This window comes from Canis lupus, chromosome 4, assembly GCF_011100685.1.
Source record: "Canis lupus familiaris isolate Mischka breed German Shepherd chromosome 4, alternate assembly UU_Cfam_GSD_1.0, whole genome shotgun sequence".
Classification (NCBI taxonomy): Eukaryota; Metazoa; Chordata; class Mammalia; order Carnivora; family Canidae; genus Canis; species Canis lupus.
This window is the reverse complement of record NC_049225.1, coordinates 37,701,312-37,725,809: the sequence shown is the minus strand read 5'-3', so window position 1 is coordinate 37,725,809 and position 24,498 is coordinate 37,701,312. Positions and strand designations below refer to the sequence as shown.

The window sequence follows — 24,498 nt, the reverse complement described above, 5'->3', positions numbered from 1 at the left end:
TGATCCAGATAGGAATAAAGAGCCAGTCCTCCCTCTTCAAACTGCACTTATAGTCTAATTAGAAAAGTCAGATATGTATATACTGATAATGAACTCCAGAGAACTTTTTGGAGTTTCTCTTTCTTATTCTTGAGTTATCCCCAATCTCTTATACTTGGATTTAGAATTCCAAAAAGGAGTCTCTTTAACCTTGCAGCAGTTAGAATTTACTCAATTATTGTAACTTTTTTGTAGAGTACTTGACAACATTTTAAAAATGGGAGTTTCTAACTAGTTGTTTTAGGGTATGCTGAAGTAGAAGAAGACAGATTCCTAGAGCAATTATATGACTCCAGAAATTCTGTATATGCCTAATGCTTTGTCAGTTTGTTTGGGCTTGACTCAGTGTTTAGGATCCTAAGGTTAGCCATGAGGCTTCAGAACCCCCTGGCCATAGACACAGGGAAGGTCTCAGTTTAACACAATATGACATATAAGGAAGGCTTTGTAAACTGTAAAGCCTCTGTATATGTTCTAGTTAATGATAACATCAGCAGGGCAGCCCGGGTGGCTCAGTAGTTTAGCGCCACCTTCAGCCGAGGGCCTGATCCTGGAGACCCGGGATCGAGTCCCATGTCAGGCTCCCTGCATGGAGCCCACTTCTCCCTCTGCCTGTGTCTTTGCCTCTCTCTCTGTCTGTGTCTCTCATGAATAAATAAATAAAATCTTTAAAAAAAATCAGTAATAAATATTGCTAAAATAATAATTAGTATTATTACTAAGATTAGCAGCTATATGGGGATTTATAATTGTGGTTAATATAATTATTTCTCTTTTATATACAGATATCCAGGGTAGTAGTATCTTATCTTACCCTGGATAAGATAGTGGTTATCTTTATTGTTATTTCTGTATACCATATTTTATTTTTTTTAAGATTTTATTTATTTATTCATGATAGAGAGAGAGATGCAAAGACACAGGCAGAGGGAGAGAGAAAGAAGCAGGCTCCACGCAGGAAGCCTGACGTGGGACTCGATCCCTGGTCTCCGGGATCATACCCCGGGCCGAAGGCGGCGCCAAACCGCTGAGCCACTAGGGCTGCCCTGTATACCATATTTTAATGTGTAAATCTGAAAAGGAAATAATTGAATATTTATGATTTAGGGAAGCATACTTGTAATTGGATTTGATAACTCATAAAGGTACAGAAAGTGTTAAAGCAGGTTTAATACAAAAATTTATGTGATAAGAGAAAAATATGTTATTAAATGAAAGAAATGAAAGGCAGTTGGTCTTTAAGAAGGTTGATGTGGCCAGGATGAGGGATCTGTATTGTAGAGGGAGGAATCATGTGAAAGAACAAAAAGAGTAGAAACCTGAAGTAGTTATTTTGCAGGGTGATAGGGTTTGAGAGAATTGTGTCTAACTTTGTTTTTGGAATTTCAGGGGCTGCTTGGATGGGGTTATTACTTGATAATGCTTCCATTCCGGTTTACCTATTACACAATACTTGATATATTTAGGTATGTACATTTGTATTTATGTGTTAGTAGCAATAGGGTAGACTTTGGAGCTGAAACATAGACCAGAATAATAAGGTTTGTGCTCTGTCAGTTTTGAATTGCCAATTTGTCATCACATTGAATACTCTTCCTGAACAATCTTTTAATATAATATGACAGTATTTTAAATTGGTCAAACATAACAGATGTTATGAAATGGAACTGTCTTAAATTAAGCCTGTTAAGTAGTCCTGCCTATTATTCTCAAGGTCAGCCTACCTACATTTATCGTTATCTGCCCTCCTCCCACCATCTTTGTCACCTCTACATTCCTTAATCTTCACACCCTTTTCTTTCTAACCACCATTATCAGTAGCTTCACACTCCTTGTAACTTTTACCCTAAACCATCTAACTTCATCTGACTACTCATAATCTCAACAAACTTTCTTGCTTTGAGATTATCCATTTTTTTCCTCTCCCACAACAGTTTTACCTCTCAGACACTCATACATTCTCTGTCCTGGCAATGCATACGTTGCTGACACTGGCACCCTTCTGTATGTATACTCCCTTGATTCACACTTTCACTTTTCTTCTCACTTCCTCCATGTACCATTCAGACAGCTCAGCACCAGGGTCAGGACTAGAAAATATCAAAGGGGCCCAAGTTTCTGTCATATTAGTCTTGGGGCATCTGATCTAGAGCTGAGTAGTAAATGAACCTATACCTAGATTTTATGGAGGAACTAAAATGTTTTATGGGCATCCAGGCCAACAGATGGAGCCAGCATATGTGGTCTGGACCTTGCATACAGGGCAGCGGATTTTCCCCCATATATGGAATAGCTTTGCCTTGTTCTAGAGAGCAGGGGCTGTGGAGGTCAGGACCCAGCAGGTTAGTTGTGAAGGATCAGGTAATATCTTTTACCTTGACTACTTGGTGTTTTAGGAGTCTGCCTGCTTAATGACTTCCTTGCTTTAGCAGTTCATCAATTGGTACTTTTCCCATCCTATTTTATGCAAGAATGGGCACATATAAAATGTTAAAACTAATAAAGACTGAATTGAGATCTCTATTTTTCTTTAAGAGCTGATTGTCCTGAATTGTGTAGGCCATGGAAAGATATTGTAATTAGAAAGAAAGAAGCTACAGCCTTTATCCATTCATTCATTAAAATTTGATAACTTAAAAAGACTAGAAGATAACCGTAAATACTTAATTTCAAAGAAAGTTATCAAAATATCAGTCTTGTAAAGGATTTCTAACTACTCCCCCCACATACACAACTTCTTATATATGTTTTTAATTTCCTATGGAATGTTTGTGTCAGTGAATTTGATTTGATTACTCAGGAGAATTTCTAAATGAAATTGTATGCACATGGGTAATTTGAGGGGCTAAGAAATTGGCTCAAGATTTGTTAAGGAAAGTGTCATAGTTTAGTCACTTTTCTGTGCTGAAATGCCTCATGTATGTGAATATTGGCTTTCCTTGGAAAAAATATGCATGGCATGTGTGACTAATTTTAATGCAACTGTATCATCCAAGCAACTTTAATGTTATGTAGCACATTGACTTACCAAAACTGTCCATTGCCTTCTCTGGAAACCCAAAAGATAAATAAATGATACTATACAAATATGATAAGATAGGCTCTTTAGAAAGAGATATGTGGTATCATCCCTTATCGACAATAGCTGCCAGGTCTCTAAATCAGCCAGTGTACTCTAGATCAGTTTTATAACTTCCTTCATGGATGCCATTAACCATAAATCAGTAAGCAGAATTTTATTGCCCCCTTGAAAAGCAGGTAAATCATGACCACAAGTTCGGGTTTGAAGCCTGTCCATAATTTGAATAGCGTGGGAGTATGCACTAAAAATTCAAAATCCCAGGACAACAGAAAGGAGAGGGAGAGGCAAGTAGGACAACCAGAAAGAGACAGAGCTCTATTCTAGAGCAGTGCTATCCAGTAGAATTTTCTGTGGTAATGAAAACATTCTGTATCTGCACTGTCCAGTGTGGAAGCCACTAACCACATGTGACTATTGAGTACTTAATTGTGGCAAGAGTGACTAAAGATCTGAATTTTATTTTGCATTTTATTTCACTAATTTAAATTTAAATAGCACAAGTGGCTAGTGGCTACCTTATTAGACAGTGCCATTCTAGAGACTCTGGGGGGCACAGCCTGACCTGTGATCTTTTTGGACTGTGTCTTCCTTTCCCTTTTTTTTCTAGTCCTGAATTTTTCTGCAAAAAGCACTCTGGATTTGCTCAGGCCAGTGTTGGAATTTATAAATCCTAGTAGGTTACATTTGTCTTGAACAGGCAATGGAACAACACTTGCTGCTTTGCAGCTTTTTTTGAATAAAGCTTTGCAGACTTTATTCTCAGGTTTGATGGTCCATTCACAGACCATACACCTCCTTTTGCTGCCATGCCTCTGGCTCTGTTGTAGGAATCTTTACAAACTGGCCCACTACAGTAAGCCAATTCATGTGATATTTATTCCTTCCTCCCCAGGTTTGCTCTTCGTTTTATACGGCCTGACCCTCGCAGCCGGGTCACTGACCCCGTTGGGGACATTGTTTCATTTATGCACTCTTTTGAAGAGAAATATGGGAGGGCACACCCTGTCTTCTACCAGGGAACGTACAGCCAGGTCAGTGCCACAAACCATATAGATGCCAATTTATTGATATGGTTCTATCCATAAAGGAAAGCATAGCCCAGCACTGATCATGTCATTCTTTTACTCAAGAACCTTAACTACCTCTTGACTGCTTCCAGAAAAAGAAAAACCAGCCCTACTTGATCTAATCCCAACCTCCTTTTGAGGTCTTTGCTGTATAACTTGTTTCTCCATACCATAGGTTCCAGATAAACCATTTCCTGAACATATTTTATATATTTTTTCACTTCTGTGCCTTTGCTTTTGCTTTTCCCTCCACCTGGAATGCCTTCCTCACGTTTTTTGCTAAATGGAAGCTTTCCCATCCTTCAACTAGGTCATATCACTCCCTTCTTATAAACCCTTTCTGATTGACGTGTCCTACCTGGCCTACCTTGCAGTCTAACTAAAATAGTAGTCTTTTCTTTTGTGCTTTCATAGTTTTTTTGAAAACTTAAAGCAGTTTCACATTCTTCCTTATATCATGGTTGATTATGTTTATTTTTTATCTCCTATACCAGACAGTAATCCCCTTAAAGGCAAAGTCTAAGTCGTCTTTGATCCCTCACAGAATTGAGTAAGGTCATAGGCCATAGACTGAAGGCAGCACATCTCAGTCAACCCAAGCCACATAAACCTTTGATACCTCTTAAGGGGTGAAAATTAAGAGTTCTGTGGGTGTTAGGCATATCTCGAGTTTGCCAAAGAAAAATGTAGAAGTAACACTGTGTCTATAGTCCAAAGGATGGTTCTGTTCTGCAGCCTCCAGTATTCCTGAATCTATCTGGTAAAAAAAAAAAAAAAAAAAAAAAAAACACACACACAAAAAAAAACTTACTCTTGCTTTCTGCTTTGATTCTCCCATATCGGCTTTTTCTCTTAGTTGGTCTCCTCAGAGGCTCTGCTGCCACCCTACTCAACAAGCATTAAGCACCAACGCTAAAGATGCAGTTGTGAATTAAATTGGTACCTCTGCACCCTCTTTGCTATGATCCTGAGGGTAGACCACCATTGGTCATTCCAGAGATACTAATTGAATTGTATTGTGCTGAAGATTATGCAAAATGCAGAAGCATACAAAGGAATCTTGGACACTTGCGTTGTCTTTGAAGATCTTTTAAACTTTGTGCTCTTTAGAATGTATTTGGGTCCCTCAGTCTTGCATCCCTGCTTGGTATGTGGCCTGGGATCAGGCTCATCTTTGCAGTATTTTTTATGTATAAAGATGTTGTAGCTGTAAAGTGGCAAAATTCTCACCTCCCCTTTCATGTGGTCAGATTCTCGTTTTTATCTTCCTTTAGACTGTGGGAACAGCTGACTTTTCTGTGATTTGTTGGGGACCTTTCTTTGTTAGCCTGTCTACTCTCATGTGCCTAATACAGTTTAAATCCTAACACCGAACCTTTTCATTAAAGCTTGTTAGCTTGGACGTTTTGTAGGGAGAAAAATGCCAGGGGTATGAAGGTAGGAGCCCAGAATCTGATTTCTTGTTCACATTTTTTCCTCATTTCTCCTTTTGTTCTCTTAGCCTAAGGAAAAGCTCAAGGCATAGTCGTCATAATAATTAGTGATCTTCTGTTTCTCACAGGCACTTAACGATGCCAAGCGGGAGCTTCGCTTTCTTTTGGTTTATCTTCATGGAGATGATCACCAGGACTCTGATGAGTTCTGTCGGTAAGTGGATTGATTGATTATTTAAATTTTTTTGTCTGCTGATGTTTTGTAGTAAGCAAGTTCTTCTCATATCCTTTTCATCCCTCTCCACAGCAACACACTCTGTGCCCCTGAAGTTATTTCCCTAATAAATACTAGGATGCTTTTCTGGGCATGCTCCACAAATAAACCTGAGGGATATAGGGGTAAGTTGTGTTTCTTTTTCCTCATTGAGATTGTTGAGATATCTTTGAGATAGTCTGGGAAAACACGCCGTTTATTGCATGACTATTCTGTGTTAGACATGTGCTCATTACATTTTATATATTATCATATGTAATCCTCTCAGTAGTCCTGAAAGGAGGGTTGTATTATTTTCCCTTTATGGTTTAGGAAACAGGCTCAGAGAGTTTAAGTGAGATTGTACAGTTAGCAATCTCAGGTCTGTTAGACTCTAGTGCATTCTTTACAGGTAACCATTGCCAGGTTTTATTTTTAAAACATCCAGTCCTATCCAGCAGGACTAATCTAATCGCTTTTAATCTAAATGGCTTTTTACTGAGGAGTTGACTCTCATCATGAGTGATTTTATTTTATTTATTTTAAAGATTTTTATTTATTTATTTGAGAGAGAGAGATAGAGGGAGAAGCAGGCTCTCTGCTGAGCAGGGAGCCCGATGTGGGGCTTGATTCCAGGACTCTGGGATAATGACCTGAGCCAAAGGCAGACGTTTAACCACCTGAGCCACCCAGGCGCCCCCCATCAGCAATTTTAACAGCTTCTTGCACATTGAATTAGTTGGGTACTCGAGTGCTGATAGGGATTCAGAAAGTTCAGATCTTTGCTGACAGTAACTCTTCACTAGAGATAAGTATATTTAGAAGTCAATATAAAGCATACATTAAGAAAAATGTAGTTACTTTGTAGTTACTTGTGTTCAGCAACTTTTGAGTATATACTAGCATAGATACTAAGAATCAAAGATGTTTTGCCTACCTCTTAAAATCTGAATCTTTACTCCTAATTGGTTTTTAAACATCTGATAAATTCATACAGCATGCGTTTTGCTACTCTAATATGGCTTTGGGGATATGGAAGGTAGTTGATAGAAAGAGATATATTTTTTATAGAAGCTTATAAAATATCTTCTTTAAAACCATAAGAAAAACATAAATAAAACTCCTTTATGGTAAAATCCTGCTTATTTGGAAAACTAACTTTCTAAAACCTCTTTGGAACAAAAAAAACTAGCTCTTTTGGTTGGGGGTAGGTGAGGGAGACATGAGGAAAGGACTAAGGAAGGGATTGAGTAAGAGGAAGAAAAGGCAGAAGACAGTGGTGGATCTCATCACCAGTAATAAAAGGCTGAGATTTACAGCCTTATTTTCTTTAGTCCTGATACCCAGTATAGGGGAAAATTATGCTTAGCAGTAGCCAAATTCTTTATAGGTCCTTTTTTACCAAAATGGCTTTGTCCTTGACTTCTGCAGTCTTCCCAAGCATCATTATGACAACCACTCCTGCCAGAATAGTTTATCCTATTCTAATCAAATTACCTGGGAATAGGGACACAAAAATAAAATAAAACCACAGCAAAGATTAAAAAACTAGGAGGAAAAAAGGTATGTAGAGAATAAGTGAGACCTCCTTTCATTCCCAAGTAGGGGAGTAAAACCTTCCTGTCTTGCTCCTTGTGGAAAGTCTAAGAGTTGATCTGGTTCATCCGTAGGGCTGCCCTTAACCTGTTGACTCTTCTTTCTCAGTCTCGCAGGCTTTACGAGAGAACACCTATCCATTCCTGGCCATGATTATGCTGAAGGATCGGAGAATGACTGTAGTGGGACGGCTAGAAGGCCTCATTCAACCCGATGATCTTATTAACCAGCTGACATTTATCATGGATGCAAACCAGACTTACCTGGTGTCAGAACGCCTTGAAAGGTACAGGGGAAGTTCCTCTGAAAAGAGAGAGACCAGCTGTAAATTTGGATGGCTGACCCAGGGCTCCACAAATCCTGACTTACTCTTAGAGGCAACTTTGAAAACCTTACCCATTTAGTGTTAAAATATTTATGTATGTTGACCAAAATAATTCTATCAGATCATCTGTTCTTGGAGATGTGATTCAAAATAAAGACAAGGCTGTATGCTCAAGAATGTATATATCATGTCATTTAGGTGAACCATAATCTAAGGAGCTTAAACGTAAAAAATGTGGAATTATTAAAACTCTTCCTCCCATTATGTAAGTAGTGCACATTAATTGTAGAAAATGTTGAAACCCAGAAAAGCACACAAAAAATTTAAAATCCCCCTGTAATCCTACCACAACTTTTAATATTCTGGTGTATTTTCTTTCATTTTTTTAGATCCATTCTCTCACTCACACCTATGTAGATATATAGTTTGGGGAGAAAATAGGGAGTATACCAGAATGTTACAGTATTTTCTCTTTGGTTAGTAGAATTCTGAACAAGATTTTCTCCATTTTCCAAATATTCTAAGATGCATTTATGTGGTTTTTGGTTTTATGAAAGCAATATATGCAAAAATTCAATAATCCTCCAAAGGGGTATTTAACTGTAAAATACGATCTTGATGATCACTTTTTGGCAATAATACTGTTACTTTTGCTAGAATTGGGAAGAGAGGATAGTTTTACTTGTAAAGTTAAAAGGGAAAGGAAAAGTTTGCCATTTCTTTTTCTGCCATATTAAATTGGTAAATGAGATGGCTCATTCAGATTTTGCCATGCTGTGCTTTGGAATCCTTTATGGTAGTGTGAAATGCTCACCTGTCAAGATTGTTGACCTTTTTACCTCCCCACAAATTTTGGTATAAGAAAACAGAGATTGCTCTTTGCCTTCTCTGCTTTTTGGTCTGGCCACAGGGAAGAACGAAATCAGACCCAGGTCCTGAGACAACAGCAAGACGAGGCCTATCTGGCCTCTCTCAGGGCAGACCAGGAGAAAGAAAGGAAGAAACGGGAGGAGCGGGAGCGGAAGCGGCGGAAGGAGGAGGAGGTGCAACAGCAAAAGTTGGCAGAGGAGAGACGTCGGCGGGTAATGAACCTGTCTTTACTCCTCAAGATTCCCAAACTGATCTTAAGTGTGAAAGGAAAAAAACTTGAAGATGGTGGGATTTGTGGGTGTTTTAATTCCTTGCTGTATTTTTTTTTTATTTTTTATTTTTTATTTTTATGTATTTTTTTTTTTAAAGAAGTTTTCTGTCCAGTGTGGGGCATGAACTTGCAGTTAAGAGTTGCATGCCCTACCGACTGAGCCAGCCAGCTGCCCCCACCTTGCCATTTTTATATTTATTACATTTCCACAAATATTTTTTAAATTTATTAAATCACAACAGTGAACAAAAATCAGGCAGAAAACTCTATTCCATGAAAAGTAAGTACAAATGCACAACAACACAACAAGCAGTTCAAAATCCACAGCAGTAGTTTTTATATCTTAGCAACATTGTTAACTAATTTGGCATTTCATTCATGCTCTTTCATTGTATATTACCACTTGATTACAGCCAGTGTCTTTTAGCCATTCCCTTTTTTTCCAGACAGGTAAATACCCTAACATAGTTAATAAATAATACATGCGATGCAGTAGCACTTTGAATTAGGGTCTTTCTGTTTCTGACTCTTGCCAGGAGGTTTTTCTTATTAGTTATTTATTTTTCTTCTGGCTGCGCGGTAAACCTACATGGTGATAGTATTCCTGTTTCCCTGTTAGAGCCATAGCCTTAACTTTGCTTTGTGTCTGTACAGAATTTACAAGAGGAAAAGGAAAGGAAGTTGGAGTGCCTGCCCCCGGAGCCTTCCCCTGATGACCCTGAAAGTGTCAAGATCATTTTCAAATTACCCAATGATTCTCGAGTAGAGAGACGATTCCACTTTTCACAGTCTCTAACAGTAAGGACCACCTAAGTTGTGTGAAGTGTATGTAAGGTCTGGGCTGTAGATTTGGAAGCTTTTAAGGGCTCTTGAGAGTGTTGTTGGTATATCTGCTGCTCTCATGAACAAGGCAGGAAAGGGTGGGGCAGAGAGAGAAGAGTGCAGTGAACTATTAGAGTCTTTCAGTTCTAGCTGCCAACTTAAAGGAAAACATATTAAGGTTTTCTTTCATCATATTTGAGTTCTGCTAAGAAACAAGTGTAACTTACCAAGAAGTTCCACAAAAGACTTGCACATTAAGTCGATGGGAGGCTCTTCCATGCCAGTTAGCTCACATTGCCCTCAGAATCCCACCAGAACTCCTCACTTCTATCTACGCAGAAAGCTCTGTCTCCACTGATCTAAAAGCACCAGAATTACACATCTGAATATAAATGCATGCAGTTATCACTCTCCCTTTCTATCCATTTAGCCCATAAGAAGCCCCACTTTGTGGAGCTACCTTGTATATCTGATATCTAGAGGTAAGTAGTGTTTGTCATTCCATAGGAAAATAGTTAAAAGCAGAGACTCTTAGAATTCTATCACAGAATGATGGGGCACTTGGGTGGCTCAGTTGGTTAAGCTTCTGTCTTCAGCTCAGGTCATGATCCGGGGACCTGGCATCAGAGCTCTGTGTCAGGCTTATTGCTCAGTGGGGAGTCTACTGCTGCTTCTCCCTCAGTTCTTCCTCCCGCCCCCACTCATGCATGTACACACACGCTCTCTCAAATAAATAAAATCATCTGAAAAATTATCAAATTTTCATTCTTCTAAGATCAGTAGGTGTGTTTTCTTGGTCAGTATACTTCATTGACTGTGTTTCTTCATCTGTCAAATGGGTATGATAATAGGTACTCTAATGAGATTATTTTTATTATTAAATTTGTATGTAAAGGGCTCAACATTGTGCCTGGCTCATAGTGAGCACTTAAATGGTTACTGTTGTTTTGTTGTTTATAACCAAAAGGAAGTGTCTATTTATATTGATAGTTGGTATGTTGTCTTTCCAAATTTACCAACTATATAGTAGATTCTGCCATTTCCCTGATCACTCGAGATAATCAAGAGTAAACTGCATAATAGAAATAAGGATGCACTGCAGTTAAGGGAGGCTGGCTAGCACGTTTTTACTTCTCCTATTTAAATAAAGAGCATCGGACAAGTTGCAGAATTTTTTACAGGGCCTCAGATACCTCACCAGTTAAATGGAAATATAATCTACCCTTTGATAACTTTAAATTGAAGGTATCTCAGGCACTGTTCTAGGCACTCCAGGGGTTTTGCAGATGAGTGAGACTCCTGGAGCTTATGGCCAGTGGGGAATGTGAGACTCAGAGCTAACACAAAGTAAAAAGTTGGGAGGTACCCTGATGAGAGAAAAATGAGTAGCATTCTCATTTTATTTATCTCATTTATGCATTTATTTCTTTTGAGGGAAGGTGTTCATATCCCTAGCTTTGGATTTTTAAATTGGGATGATATGAATGAGCCTCACACAATACATACCATGTAGGTGGTTATTAAATGTTTGTTCCTTTCCCTGGTGTGTTTCCTAACGGTTTGCATTTGGATTTTAGCTTGCAACCATGTTCATTAACAGTTTCACATCATAGTATAACTGACTTTTTTTTTTTTTTAAGATTTTATTTATTCATGAGAGACACACAGAGAGAGAGGCAGAGACACGGGCAGAGGGAGAAGCAGGCTCCATGCAGGGTGCCCAATGTGGGACTCGATCCTGGGACTCCAGGCCCAACGTCCCGGGCCAAAGGCAGATGCTCAACCACTGAGCCACCCAGGGATACCGTATAACTGACTCTTAAGGAGCTTCTACTCCCCAAATTCTAATTGTGTGTGTGAAAAACCTAACAAAAATGAATTCTCTTAAGAGTTTCAGAAGAAAATCTACTAGAATTGTGAAACAGTATAGGCTTCTGGCCTAAAGGGAACCAACCCATTTATTAACTAATCCTTAAAGACTCTTATTTTATTTCAGTTTATTTTTTTAGATTTTATTTACTCATTTGAAAGAAAGAGCATCCACAACTATGGGGGGAGGGACAGAGAGAGAGGAAGAAGCAGACTCCCCACTGAGCAGGGAGCCCTATGTGGGGCTTGATCCCAGGACCCTCAGATCATGACCTGAGCCAAAGGCAGCTGCTTAACCAACTGAGCCATCTGGGCCCCCCAGTCCTTCAAGACACTTAAATAGGTTCTCAGCTTTGAAAAACAAATCTCAGACTGAGAGAAATAGTTAATCATAAGTGGGGACAAGGCTCAGAGATGGGAAATAAGTGTAAAGGAGAAGTCTTTAGTGATGGTATAGGCTTTTAATTTAACATTCGTGGGATTTATAATATAACTGAGTAAAGATTTACAGTTCTTTTATGTTCTTGCAGACTTTGTGTCATGTACAGTGAAATACTCAATTTGCAGGAAGCTCAGTTCTTGATAGTAGTAAAATGCTAAGATAAAAAAGGAAAAACTGGAAAAATCTCTAGATCTCATGAGTGGGGAGAAAAGTAGCAAGCTGACTTTCTGTTAAAATGAATGCATATTAGAGAGAATCCAAATTATACTTAGCCCAGGACTCATTTTTCTATCCATTAGAAACCAAAAGCAACCTCTGGAGGTGATGTCCATTGTCAGTGGTCAACAGAAAATGCCAATTTTATAACAGGGCTGACTATTATCAAGCAAGATTGAAATGGAAACAAAATATTGTTTCACACTATATAAAGCCCCTGTTGGGCTCATACCAGTAAACTTCGTTCAAGTCTATTGATGCATCTTAATATAAGAAAAGAAGGTAAAAAAAAAAAAAAAGAAAGAAAGAAAAGGTAAATGTTAATGGAAATTGCACAGAGAGACAGAGACTCTAAATGAGGTTGATAGATTAAAATATGTTAATTTATAAAATCAAAATATGTGAGTTTATAAAATCATGAATGGATTTAGAGAAGAGGAGCATGGATTTACTCCTTAAGTTTTGGAGTGATATGTTGCCTCTTAAAAGCTCTAAAGAGGTAAGTTTAAGACCAATAAAGGACTGCTTCGCACAAAGGGGACTAAATTTATGTGAGGTACAACAAAAAGAAAATAGGTTCCCTCAAAATAGTAAGGGTAATTTGAGTGTTGTGGGATTGACCTGAAGGAGGTTAGCATGCTATGCCCTTCATAACATATCCTTCAGACTCTCTGGTAGAAGTAGCATGCTAGATAAAGAGGCCCATAGAGTAGATCCAGTGTGCCCGTTCTTAATACATGGCATCAAGAAACAGGGAGCAATAAAGGTGGCCCATTCCATAGGTACCTCACATTTTAAGTTTTAGCAATATGAGTTTTCTTGATGTCACCTTAACTTATTATTAAGAATTTACCTTTATCAGCCTGAGTAGGGTGAGGAGGGCAGTCTCACAGAGGACAAGTGCCCATGAAGGATGTTAGATCATTGACCAAATTTAGGACAGTGTCCACACAGTCCGAGCATGAGCGCAGCCCATGGTGGGGTGTGGGGTGTTAAAGCCAGGACTGGATTAAGGGGGAAACAAACTCATGGTTTTTTGCGTTATATACGAGAAATATAGACATTGATGTGTGTATGTGTATACACATAGTCTCTAGTTTTTTCCACAGAGAGTGATTGGGAGCAGCAACCCCCCAGTAGCAATGAATGTACATAGCACCTGGATTGTGGCTTTTATTTTTTTATTTTTTTATTTTTTAATTTTTTTTTTTCAATTTTTATTTATTTATGATAGTCACAGAGAGAGAGAGAGAGGCAGAGACACAGGCAGAGGGAGAAGCAGGCTCCATGCACTGGGAGCCTGACGTGGGATTCGATCCCGGGTCTCCAGGATCGCGCCCTGGGCCAAAGGCAGGCGCCAAACCGCTGCGCCACCCAGGGATCCCGATTGTGGCTTTTAAATACCTGCCCCCTCTCCCCCAATATATATATGTACCACTGTCCATTAAGAAGAACCATGGTTCCTTGGAGAAATGGCTTATTCCAGAGCTGGGGCAAGAAAACACAAGATCAGCCTAAAATACCTTGTGCTAGAAAGCAAGGAATTATTCAAAAAATGATGGAGACTTGTCACCTTGGATGGGCTCTTCTGACTCCATCTGAAACATTTGAACATTAAAATAAATACTATAACATTATAACCTTCTGAATAAAATAGGAAATCGTGAATCTATGTTAATATAAATAAATAAGTTGAAAGTTTGAGGAACAGAAATCTCTGTAGTCTCAAAGTACCTCCCCACAAGATCTCTTTAATTATAAAAGTAGAGGGACACCTAGGTGACTCAGTGGTTGAGCGTCTGCCTTTTGCTCAGGTCATGCTCCCGGGGTCCTGCAATCAAGTCCTGCATCAGGCTCCCTCGAGGAGCCTGCTTCTCTCTGCCTATGTCTCTGCCTCTCTGTCTTTCATGAATAAATAAATAAAATTTTTTAAAATAATAATTACAAGGAGAAAGGAATGGCTGCGACTGGAGAGGCCTAGCAGTCACCACCTTAATGAAGAGATCAAAATGCACATCATAGGTACTGGGGCAAATCAGAATTGTGCTCCAGCTGGATAGCATACTCTTAGTAGAATGCAGTATCGTTCTAGAACATTCCTGCGAAAGAACCTATCTGGAACCTAATTGTGAGTACACATTAGGGAAATGAAAGACATTCTGCAAAAATAACTGACCAATAATCTTTAGAGGTGTCAAGGTCATGAATAATAAAGGAAAGGCTAAGGATTTATTCTAGACTGAAGGAGGAGACTTAGAAGATGTGACAGTGAAATGGAACACATAATCCTAACTGGTTGCTTGTGCTGTAAAAGGCAGCTAGCAAAACCTGAAAACTTTAATAATAGTTTAATATATATTGCTCTGTCATAGCAATAATGTGCCAGTTAAATTTCCTTTTTTTTGAGAGCTGTATTATGGTTATGTAGGAGATTGTCCTGTTTAGAAAACCTACACAAGTATTTTGGGGGTGATGGGACATCGGGTTGGCAGCTCATTCTTAACTGGTTTAAAGAAAATTCTGAAAAATAAAAAATAAATAAAAAATAAAGAAAATTCTGTGTTCTATACTCTCCACTGTTCAGTAACTCTCTAATTATTTCTAAGTAAAAAAAATTTAGCTTTATATCAGGCAAGTTGTCAAGAAAAAAAGACCAAACAGATGAATCATTCCAGAAGTAGGACTAGCATTGGGCTGTGTAATCACTTAAAAGAGCTGCCCTACGTATTTCCTCTGAAAGGGAAGGACCTCACAGTAGAATTCCAGTGTCATGCAATAATTTCATATCTCAGAGTCATCCTGGAGAGAGCTGGTGGAGATACCTGATTTCATAGTTGTGTTGAGTGCTCCTTTGTCTTTCTCTCACCTCCCTTTTCCTATATGATCTGCAGGTAATCCACGACTTCTTATTCTCCTTGAAAGAAAGCCCTGAAAAGTTTCAGATTGAAGCCAACTTTCCCCGGCGGGTGCTGCCTTGCATCCCTTCAGAGGAGTGGCCCAACCCCCCCACACTTCAGGAGGCCGGACTCAGCCACACAGAAGTTCTCTTTGTTCAGGACCTGACAGATGAATGACATTATTTTTTCCCTCTCCCCTCCTACCCTAATCCCTAAAAGAAACGGAAAAACAAAACAAGAGAGAGAAATTCATATTATTATTATTATAATACAATATTTTTTTTAAAAGACTGCTGCATCCTAAGGAAGGATCAGAAACCATGCTGCCTAAAAGAGTCACCACCTGTGTGTGTGCATGAAGGTCAGCAGTGAACGTTCCCACTGGCAAGCCCACCCTTCCCTACTGCCTCTGCACCACGCACCTTCCAACGAAAGGAGACTCTTCAATCCAGTTATTGTCCCAACTGGGGAAGGGGAAATTCCCACTAGTTCTCATTCATTCTTGCTTTTATGGAAAATAAAAGTGGAAAAAACATCGACCAGCTACTACTGCAGCATCTCCTGAGGACTTGCTTCTCCCACCACCAGAGAAGAGGGAAGAGAAGGCACAGAACAGAGATGTTCCTTGAACTTCCCACAATTTATGAATAACTTCTAAACATTTTTTGTTGCTTTGTAATGACCAAAGGAATGAGGCTGACATAGGTGTTCTTAACTTTTATTTGATAAAAAGCCAATTCTTAAGCCCATGAGTTCATGCCCTGGGCTCCTTAGCCCATAAGAGTGTAATAAAGGTGACCTGGGCTGGTTTGTGCTTATTTTTGCCATTGTCCCTCTCACATTCCTAGAGAGGTTGTTCTTTTTGGTCCAACTCTTGCTGTCCTTTCTTAGCATCTATTGTGCCTCGCTTGGAGTATTGGGAGGAAATCTGGGTTCATTGCCCCACAAAGTCTCTGTACAGATATCCCCATATATGCAGTGTGAACTCTGTGTATACTCATTATACACATAACTGTAGTTGTCCCTTGGAATCTGTACTAGATGGTTATTATGCAATTTGAACCAAAGGATAGCAGCTCTTCATTCCTCTTCTGATGTGTACGTGCTCTTCCTGCCCATCCCTGAGTGTTCCTGAGTTGCCAATCTTGGTGCCTTCCCAAAGGACTAGCAGGGTCAATGGTAGAACCAGCAGAACCCCATGATGGTGCCCTGCCTGTCTCAGTGGGAGGGTGGTGGTGGTGTTGGTTCAAGGATAGAACTAGAAACCTTGAAGGGAGCCAAGACAGAACTCCAGGTGTGTGTAAACTGTTGGAAGGTACAGTTAGTTTCTGATATAGCCACCTGCTGGAAGCAGTTTTTAATCCTCTCCCTCTGTTGCTGTGTTGAGGTAATAGGGGTTTTTAAACTTCAGGATGGATGTCTCTTCTTTGGTTGAGTTTATGGTAATGGGTACATGGGTCATGCCATGTATTATTAACAGATGTCAGCGTGAGCTGGCAAATATTCCAAAGTGTTCTATAGCTAGACTGGTGCAGACTTGTAACACAGCAACCTACTGAAGTAACTAGAGCCTAGCATGCTTTGAGGCCAGGGCCCATATCAAGATAAAACATAACTTGGTAGATTTGCAGTCTCCAAAGGCTTTCTCTCTTGCTTACCTAAAAATCTAAGGGCAACTCTTTTAGGTAGCACTGATGTATGTGACTTCTCCTCTGCATCCCACAGTGGTTGGGGTAAACATGGGTAAGGGATGGGATAAGGAACCTCACAAGGCACCACCTAGGGAGCCTGGGAATTACCCAGTGGTCTTGGCACAGATGTCTAAAACACCATCTCTAGGAAAATTTAATTTAGTTCTGCTCCTGGCTGCCTATTATTCCATTTTGTTTACTGCTGCCTCAAGGCCAGATGAGTGGGAAGTCACTGTTGGCATGAAAGGTATCTGGAATGAATACCAGGATAAAGCATATTCTCTATTCAGCCTTATGTGAAGTCTGCTTCCTGCTTACAACCATGCAAAGAGGAATTTTTCCACATAACTCTGAGTCTCCCTCCCTGTCAAACTCATAGCTGTTTCCCTAGCAGTACACAGAAGGGCAGGATATTAAGGGCCTTCTCTAGGTTGGGTATTGTTTTGGGTGTTTTGCCCACACCTCTTTGGGAAGTTGTAAAACTTTTTCCTTAATTCAGTCTGCATCTTATTCTACAACATGCACTTTATGTCTCTTGGCCTTTCGATACTTGTTCAGTGAAGGAGGTCAGATGCCAGACTATTAAGAAAAAGTGTATGTCGGTAGAGTTCTTGGGATGGCTTACCTATTTACTTTAGGTTTCAGGAAGTTTTATCTGAAGCACATGTTCCTTCCTAGTCTATGTTGAAACAAGCGTGCTTTGTTCAGACTCCATTCCTGTCTCCTTACCGTAGGGCTGCTGCATAGGTGTCATCTCCCTTCCTCCTCCATGAAGGATGAACATTTTGTCACTTAAAGCCAGTACAATCTGTTACTCCCAAGGACCTCGGAACTCAATGGGACCTGCAAGGGAGAAAATACTGAGAAGCTGATCTGCAAGGATTCACTCATTTCCACATCACCTCTGGGTTACTTCAGCTGTTTATCAAACAGCAAGCCATCAACCTAACAAAAACACTTGTTTCAAGTTGTGTTCTGCAGTCCCAAAACTGATGTTGTAGATTCAACTGAATAACATGGGAAATGACCAAACAAAGACACCCAGTTGGAGTCCGTTGAATTTCTGCAGTTAGTGGGGGCATTTCTGGTCTTTTCTTCCACTTCTGCAGAATTTCCTGCAGCAAATACTTTTTTGTGCTTGTTTGCCTCCACTATGATGTTTGGATAAAAAATGAGAATATCTCTTAAAAAATAATAAAATAAGGAACCTAGAATCTTCAACTGAGCAGTCATTATGAAAATTGCTAATGGTGCCAAGGCCAAGGAAAGAGTTTCAGAAAATGACTGTGGGAAAGAGTGATAACCCCCAGAATGCAAAATCGGGAGTATTACCTGGTGCTTGAACAAGGAGCTCCACTTTGCAACTGGTTTTTTTTTAGGACTTGTGAGGAACGCAGCAACAGGAAATCCATCCACAAAGGATGCAGTGTCCCAACTTGTACTGCGCCTGAATAGTTACATGATAATTTACTGAAGAAATCTAGTGTACTTAAAATTTTTTTCATAAAAGTTTACATTGTATTGTAGGTTAACATTAAATGTTTTATAACAAAAGTCTCCTAAGAAGTTGTGGGTCTTTCTGTTGAGGAGAGATGTGGTAGGTATTTTCCTGTGTGTGAAGGAAAGTTTGGGATACATGAGGATAGGAACAGGGTATTGCATCGCTGAGAAGCAAGGAAGAATCAAAGATGAGCAAGGAGTTAAAATTGTGTATTTCAGTGAAAAGAGGCAACATAGCAGACAGACCCAGGTTCAAGTTTGGGCTTATCTGTCCTCAGGCAAGTTCTTTAGTTTCTCCAACTGTAAAGTGTACACCATCTGTCTCAGGATTGGTTTATAGGTTAAATCAAATGTATATGAAGAGCCCAAAACAAGTGTCATTGTTTCCTTTCTCCTTGGTAGTGTGTTTGAAGGAATATTTTCTTGGAGTTGTAACTGTCCGTTTGATAAGGGATGCCATGACTCCTGCTAGAACAGACCTATGTCCTTGTGAATGAGTACCTAAAGAAGAATCACCTTTGATCTAATGAAGTCTGGACTATTGGAGCTCCCCTCCTAAGGTATTTTTACTTGTTTATTGTTTTTGGTTTTTTAAATATTTATTCATGAGAGACAGCGGCAGTGACACAGGCAGAGAGAGAAGCAGGCTCCATGCAGGGAGTCCGACATGGGACTCAATCCCGGGACTCCAGGATCATGCCCTGGGCCAAAGGCAGGTGCCAAGCCGCTGAGCCACCCAGGCGTCCTTGTTTTTTGTTTCTAAGAGGAAATGTGGGCAGCCCCGGTGGTGCAGCGGTTTAGCACCACCTGCAGCCCAGGGTGTGATCCTGGAGACCTGGGATCGAGTTCCACGTCGGGCTCCTTGCATGGAGCCCGCTTCTCCTTCTGCCTGTGTCTCTGCCTTTCTCTCTGTATGTCTCTCATGAATAAATAAAATCTTAAAAAAAAAAAAAAACTATTTAAAAAAAAATGAGGAAATGTCTTAGTTCTTTGCCTTTCTCTTCCCCACTGTCTGACCTTATGCAAAGAACTCATTTCTGTGAGCTACGAATTCCTGTCACCATCAGAGTCTACCCTGTTGCTTATCTGAAGATGTGGGCTTCCATTTTTGTTTTGTTTTTTTTAAATGTAGATCATATGTGTAAACTAGAATGTCTTTTGCTCAGTCTAATAAGTCTGCAAGAAGAGTTTGTTCACCGTAGGTCAGAATCCATTTTTAAAAATGACCACTTCACAATTGATTGTGAGGGTTATGTATAAATTTTTTGCCATCAATTAACAGAGTAAAGGATGATTCAAACTCTGATGCCAGACAAACCTGGTTTCAAATCCTGGCTGTGACTTCAACTCTGTAGGCTTCACTTTCATCATCTGTAAAATGGGTTGTAGCCTTGCAGTCCAGATGAAGTGAATTGCTGCTGCAGTTATTTAGCATGCAATAGATGTTCAGTAAGTTATAGCTCCTATTACTGTTTTCAACAGTCTGTAGCTTGCCCCCTGCTAATAGTTCATCCTAGATACAGATAAAGGAAGGAGAGAAAGGGGAGGGATTAAGTTGAGGCTTTTCTCAATGAGGCAGATAATGCCTGACCTTTTTTTTTTTTTTTTTTTTTTGCCATGCCTCTGGTGGTGTACTCCATATACTTTTCCCCTGATGGAGCCACCAGCCCCTCAAATCTCTCCCTCATGACTATGAGCTCAGCCAACAGAATGCTGAGACTCTCCTGCCTCTGGAGGCTTTACCCCTTTCCTCTTCTGTCTGCCCTTCTTGGTAACTCTCAGAATGATGCCTCAAACTCCCAGATTTCTAACCCTGGTAAACTGAAACCTGATATTCTCTTGAAGATACCACTTCAGGAAACCCTTAAGCAGGTAACTTCATTTTCCCTTGAGTCTTGGAACCAGGGAATGCATCTGTGTTTCTCTTTTGCCACTCTGATGCCCTGTCTTCTAAGACAATGCCCCTGAAGCATATGCCATCTCCTTGGAGTACTTTATCCTCTTCTAGTTGCTACCAGACAGTATTTCCCCAGATGTAGGCAATTGATACTTTCCCCTCCACCAGCTACCTAGGTAACTCTCAACGTCTACATATGTGGATTTCTTAAAATTCTGGTTCTGGTGCTCCTGATTTGACTTGTGTAGCTGCTGAATGTAGTGGAAAGAGGCCTTGAGTCAAATCTGAATTTGAAACTGCCCCTTGGTGAGTGATCTAGGGTGTTTCCTCATCTATAAACATAATGGCAGTGCATCCTTGCAAAGTTCAGGTGCTCTTTCAGTGGGCTGCTCTCTCTGAAGTGCCTGGTGGTGGGTAGATGGATGCTTAGTGAATATTTGCTTTCTTTGCTCCTCTCCCTCCCAGCAGTGCCGTGCTTTGAGTATAGCCTTCACTATGAACTGCTTCACCCTCCAGACCTTAGAACCAAACCCTTGCTGACCACAGCCTTTAGTGCTCCAGTTCCACACTCCCCTCAAGGCCTTTCTGTCCTCACTACTCCTCCCAGTTCTCTTTACTAAAATTCTGTTGGTTTCATGCTCCTCTCCACTACAACCCAGAGCTGTCACAATTCCCAGAGTTAAAGTGAACCATTTGATTTCTCTCTTGTTCTTTATGTTGCAGAATCCTGGCATATATTGCAGCAAACTAAGGAGCCCAGATGTCAGTGCCCACTTTTGTGACCCAGTTCTAGGGAGCCCCTGTGCATTTCTACATAGGCACTGCTCTGTTGTGTCCCCTTTCTCAAATCCAAGCCCACCTGCATCCTCCTCACTCTCAACACATTACAGCCTACTTCCTGAGGAATTTGAGATCTTGTCACAGAACTTCATCCTCTTCCTTTTTCACTTCAAAATTGTTCAGTGACGTTACCTGCTTCTTCTTTCCCTTCTGTCTTGTGGGTGTCTTTTCTTTTAAAGGAGATATAAAAATAAATAAATAAATAAAGGAGATATAATTGACACACGGTAAAATGCTCGAATCTTAGAGTTTTGTAACGCTTAACCTTATGTATACTTACACCAAAGACCAGATGCTCAGTATGTTTAATTATCCCAGAAAGTTACCTTGTATGTCTTCCCAGACTAAAGCTCCTCAGAGAAAACCAGTATTCTGGCTGCTTTTACCGTAGAAGTTTTGCTTGTTCTTAAACTTCGTATGAATGGACTCACTGTGTGTGTGTGTGTGTGTGAGAGAGAGAGAGAGAGAGTGTGTGTGTGTGTGTGTGTGTGTGTGTGAGAGAGAGAGAGTGTGATTTTATAAATTGTTTTTGTTTTTTAGAGAGAGTGCATGAGTTGGGGTGGTGAGAGGAAGGAAGGGAAGATCGAAAGGGAGAGAAAAAAATTATAAGCTGGCCTCCATGCCCAGCTAATCTTGAGATCATGACCTGAGCTGAAATGAAGAATCAGATGCTTAACCCACTGAGGCACCCAGGCACTCCTGTTTTTGTTTTCTTTTGTTTTTAATTAACCTATATACCCCACATAGGGCTCAAACAACCCCGAGATCAAGAGTCACCTGCTCCTTTGACTAAGCCAGCCAGCCATAGATTGTTTTCTTTATTCAGGTATTCCTATTCATGATAGGAAACTTTAGGAAGTGCAAAGAATAAAAAAAAACTAAAAATACATTGTCCAGAGGTATCTCTTGTTAATATTCCATTGTATGTCCTTCCTAGACTTTGCACATAAAAACTTTGTTTTCTACAAAAATAGGATGGCATTGTAAATGTTGTATTGTCTCAGTTTTACATATTCTATATTTGTTTAAATGACTACCCAGCATTTCACTGAATGGATGTACCATAAACTGACCAAAATCCTCTTTTGACATTTTAGGTTATTCCATTTTTTTTTCCTTCAAAGTACAAATTGACAAACATCCCTGTAGTGCTAAAAGTACACATCCATGCTTGTTTTCTCAGGGGGAAAAGAAATCCCTTCTAGAAGTAAAGTTACTGAGTCACAAAAGGATGGAAATTTTACTTTTTTAAATGATTATGTGATTTTCAAATTATATTCCAGAAAAGTGACTACAATTTATATTCCTTCTAGCAGTGTGTGCTCAGTCTCCCATTTGTGTCATTGCCAGAACCTTTCCTAACAACTATCCCCTTTTCAATTGCTTGATTCTCTTCACGTTTTAATCGCTTGAATCTTAAAAAGTCAAGCAAAACCTTTAACCTTAACCTTACCCACAAGTTACCATTCTATCTGCTTTCCTGCCAAGATGGCTTGCACCAGCCTCCACTTCTTTCTTAACCTCCTGTTGATTGAACTTCCATCCACTAACCATCTCTTATGGTGAACTGTCATCTAATTACCGTGTTCATTGGTCTATTACAAGATCTTTGTAAATGTACAGAGCTAAGTGTCCCCTTGTTTCTGGCCCACAGATTGGGGGTCAGATTATGTGAATTTTATTCCGAGGGCCATTGAGGGGCTTTAAGCAAGGGTGATACATTAGATTTGGGTTTTAGACAGCTAATTCTGTCACTGCAGGGAGACTGAATGGGAAGGGGGCAGGGGTAAGAAGTGATAAGATAGAATCTTGGATGAGGAATGGTTTGGGGATGGTGGGGCATTAATGATGGAAATGAGAACTATTTAGAAGGCACAATGATCAGGGAGGACCTGGAGGCTGATAAGACTTGGAGGGTGATGGACTGAGAAATTGAGGATTTCCAGGTTTCTGACAGCTGCATTTAGGAATGGTCACTGGTGCTATTTTAGTGGAGTACAGACAGTATCAGAAGGCTGAAGTAATGAGTGGGAGATAAAGTGGAAAGATTGAATGTAGGCAGCTCTCAGAAAATTTTTCAGTGGAAGGTATTGGAGAAAATAGAACAATCCAGAAAGGTATGAATGAGGAAAGGTTATTTGTTTTAAGTTGGGAGGGACTCCATTATGTGTAAATGTTAAAAGCTATGAGAGAAAAAGGTTGAAGATACATAGAGAAAGATATACCTAGGGTGGTGGAAGGGGTTGGCCTCAGGAGGAAGGAGGGAGCAGAAGTCGGTGTACTTGTAAATTTGAAGGCAGAAGTTGAGTGTCCGCATGTGATGGTATGTTCTGTCAGGTTGGGGATGATGGGGTCAGAGGTCTAAGACTGACATAGATTTGAATTAGCCATTTAAGAGAGCAGGCCAGGGGATCCCTGGGTGGCTCAGCGGTTTAGCGCCTGCCTTTGGCCCAGGGCACGATCCTGGAGTCCCAGGATCGAGTCCCACGTCGGGCTCCAGCCACGGAGCCTGTTTCTCTCTGCCTGTGTTTCTGCCTCTCTCTATGTCTATCATGAATAAATAAATAAAATCTTAAAAAAAAAAAAGAGCAGACCAGAGTATAGAAAGACCTAAGTGGCTTTCTGGAAAAACTGAAAGCCCAGGTAAGATTGAAACCAGAATACATGGTGAGAGTAGACCTGAAAAGCCAGGCACTGTCACCAGTCTATTTTCTTCCTGCTGCCAATTTTCTTTATGAAAACAGAGATCACATGTGGGTATTCAGAAGCTCTCAGCACCCCCTTCACCCCAGGAGAAAGTCCAGCTCTCAGCTTGGAAGTTGGGGACTTCAACAGAGCCCTTTCTGAACTTTATAGCTTTTTGTTGTTGTTGTTGTTGTTGTTCTTCCACATAGTCACACTAACTAACCATACAGATCTCTTGATTGTTCCCTAAACACACCATGCACTTCCTGCCTATAGACTAACACAATTGACAAGAGAAATGATTTAAAAGATATGCAATCAGTTTCTCAAACTCCTCTCTGATTGCCAGGAAAGCAATGCCTAGACCACGTGATTCTGGTTTTCTGGAATCCTATTTGTTTTTTTTTGTTTTTTTTTTTTTAACATGGAATCCTATTTGTAAGACTGGCTTATAACACAGGTACTGGCAAGGACAGTAGATATAAATCATAATTGCATGGTATACCAATTTAGAAACACAGTAACTGCACACACGTGGATCTTCTCAGATAGCTCTTACCTTTTGGTGTCTATATTAAAGATCTTTAGTTTCAAGTAACAAATAGGAAACCCACTGTAGGTAATTTAAGTGTTGAAAGACCATGGGGTAGGTCCCAGAATGGAAAGCCAAATCTCAGAAAGGAAGAGGTCTAGGTCTCAGAAA

General features: G+C 40.0%; 2 protein-coding genes and 1 long non-coding RNA gene across 17 annotated transcripts in view; 1 reads left to right on the top strand and 2 right to left on the bottom strand.

Moving 5' to 3' along the window:
* FAF2 (Fas associated factor family member 2) overlaps nucleotides 1-24,498 on the top strand; it is a 91,339-nt gene that overhangs the window by 54,887 nt on the left and 11,954 nt on the right. For 2 of the 7 annotated variants that reach the window (XR_005358146.1, XR_005358145.1), the window contains exons 4-11: nucleotides 1,429-1,505; nucleotides 4,014-4,152; nucleotides 5,750-5,835; nucleotides 5,929-6,020; nucleotides 7,579-7,756; nucleotides 8,706-8,877; nucleotides 9,591-9,734; nucleotides 18,776-18,933. Coding sequence is in view for 3 of the 7 variants with exons in the window: in XM_038534697.1 (XP_038390625.1) it covers nucleotides 1,429-1,505; nucleotides 4,014-4,152; nucleotides 5,750-5,835; nucleotides 5,929-6,020; nucleotides 7,579-7,756; nucleotides 8,706-8,877; nucleotides 9,591-9,734; nucleotides 15,177-15,359 (1,071 nt within the window). In the remaining 4 variants the exon portion in view is untranslated. Of the gene's footprint in view, nucleotides 1-1,428; nucleotides 1,506-4,013; nucleotides 4,153-5,749; nucleotides 5,836-5,928; nucleotides 6,021-7,578; nucleotides 7,757-8,705; nucleotides 8,878-9,590; nucleotides 9,735-15,176; nucleotides 18,431-18,775; nucleotides 18,934-24,498 lie in introns of those variants that run through there. The other 5 variants (XM_038534698.1, XM_038534699.1, XR_005358143.1 and 2 more) reach the window with 3 other exon arrangements.
* Nucleotides 7,734-15,548, bottom strand: LOC111095533. Its single transcript, XR_005358147.1, has 3 exons — nucleotides 15,108-15,548; nucleotides 9,986-10,117; nucleotides 7,734-7,773 (listed from the first exon to the last, which is right to left on the bottom strand). It is a non-coding gene; the product is annotated as an uncharacterized LOC111095533 (long non-coding RNA).
* Nucleotides 15,651-24,498, bottom strand: part of RNF44 (ring finger protein 44) — a 36,758-nt gene continuing 27,910 nt past the window's right edge. For 2 of the 9 annotated variants that reach the window (XR_005358140.1, XR_005358141.1), the window contains exons 11-14: nucleotides 21,130-21,280; nucleotides 19,692-19,886; nucleotides 18,206-18,320; nucleotides 15,886-17,716 (exon numbers count right to left, since the gene is read on the bottom strand). Coding sequence is in view for 1 of the 9 variants with exons in the window: in XM_038534694.1 (XP_038390622.1) it covers nucleotides 21,220-21,280 (61 nt within the window). In the remaining 8 variants the exon portion in view is untranslated. Of the gene's footprint in view, nucleotides 17,717-18,205; nucleotides 18,321-19,691; nucleotides 19,887-20,924; nucleotides 21,281-24,498 lie in introns of those variants that run through there. The other 7 variants (XR_005358139.1, XR_005358142.1, XR_005358137.1 and 4 more) reach the window with 7 other exon arrangements.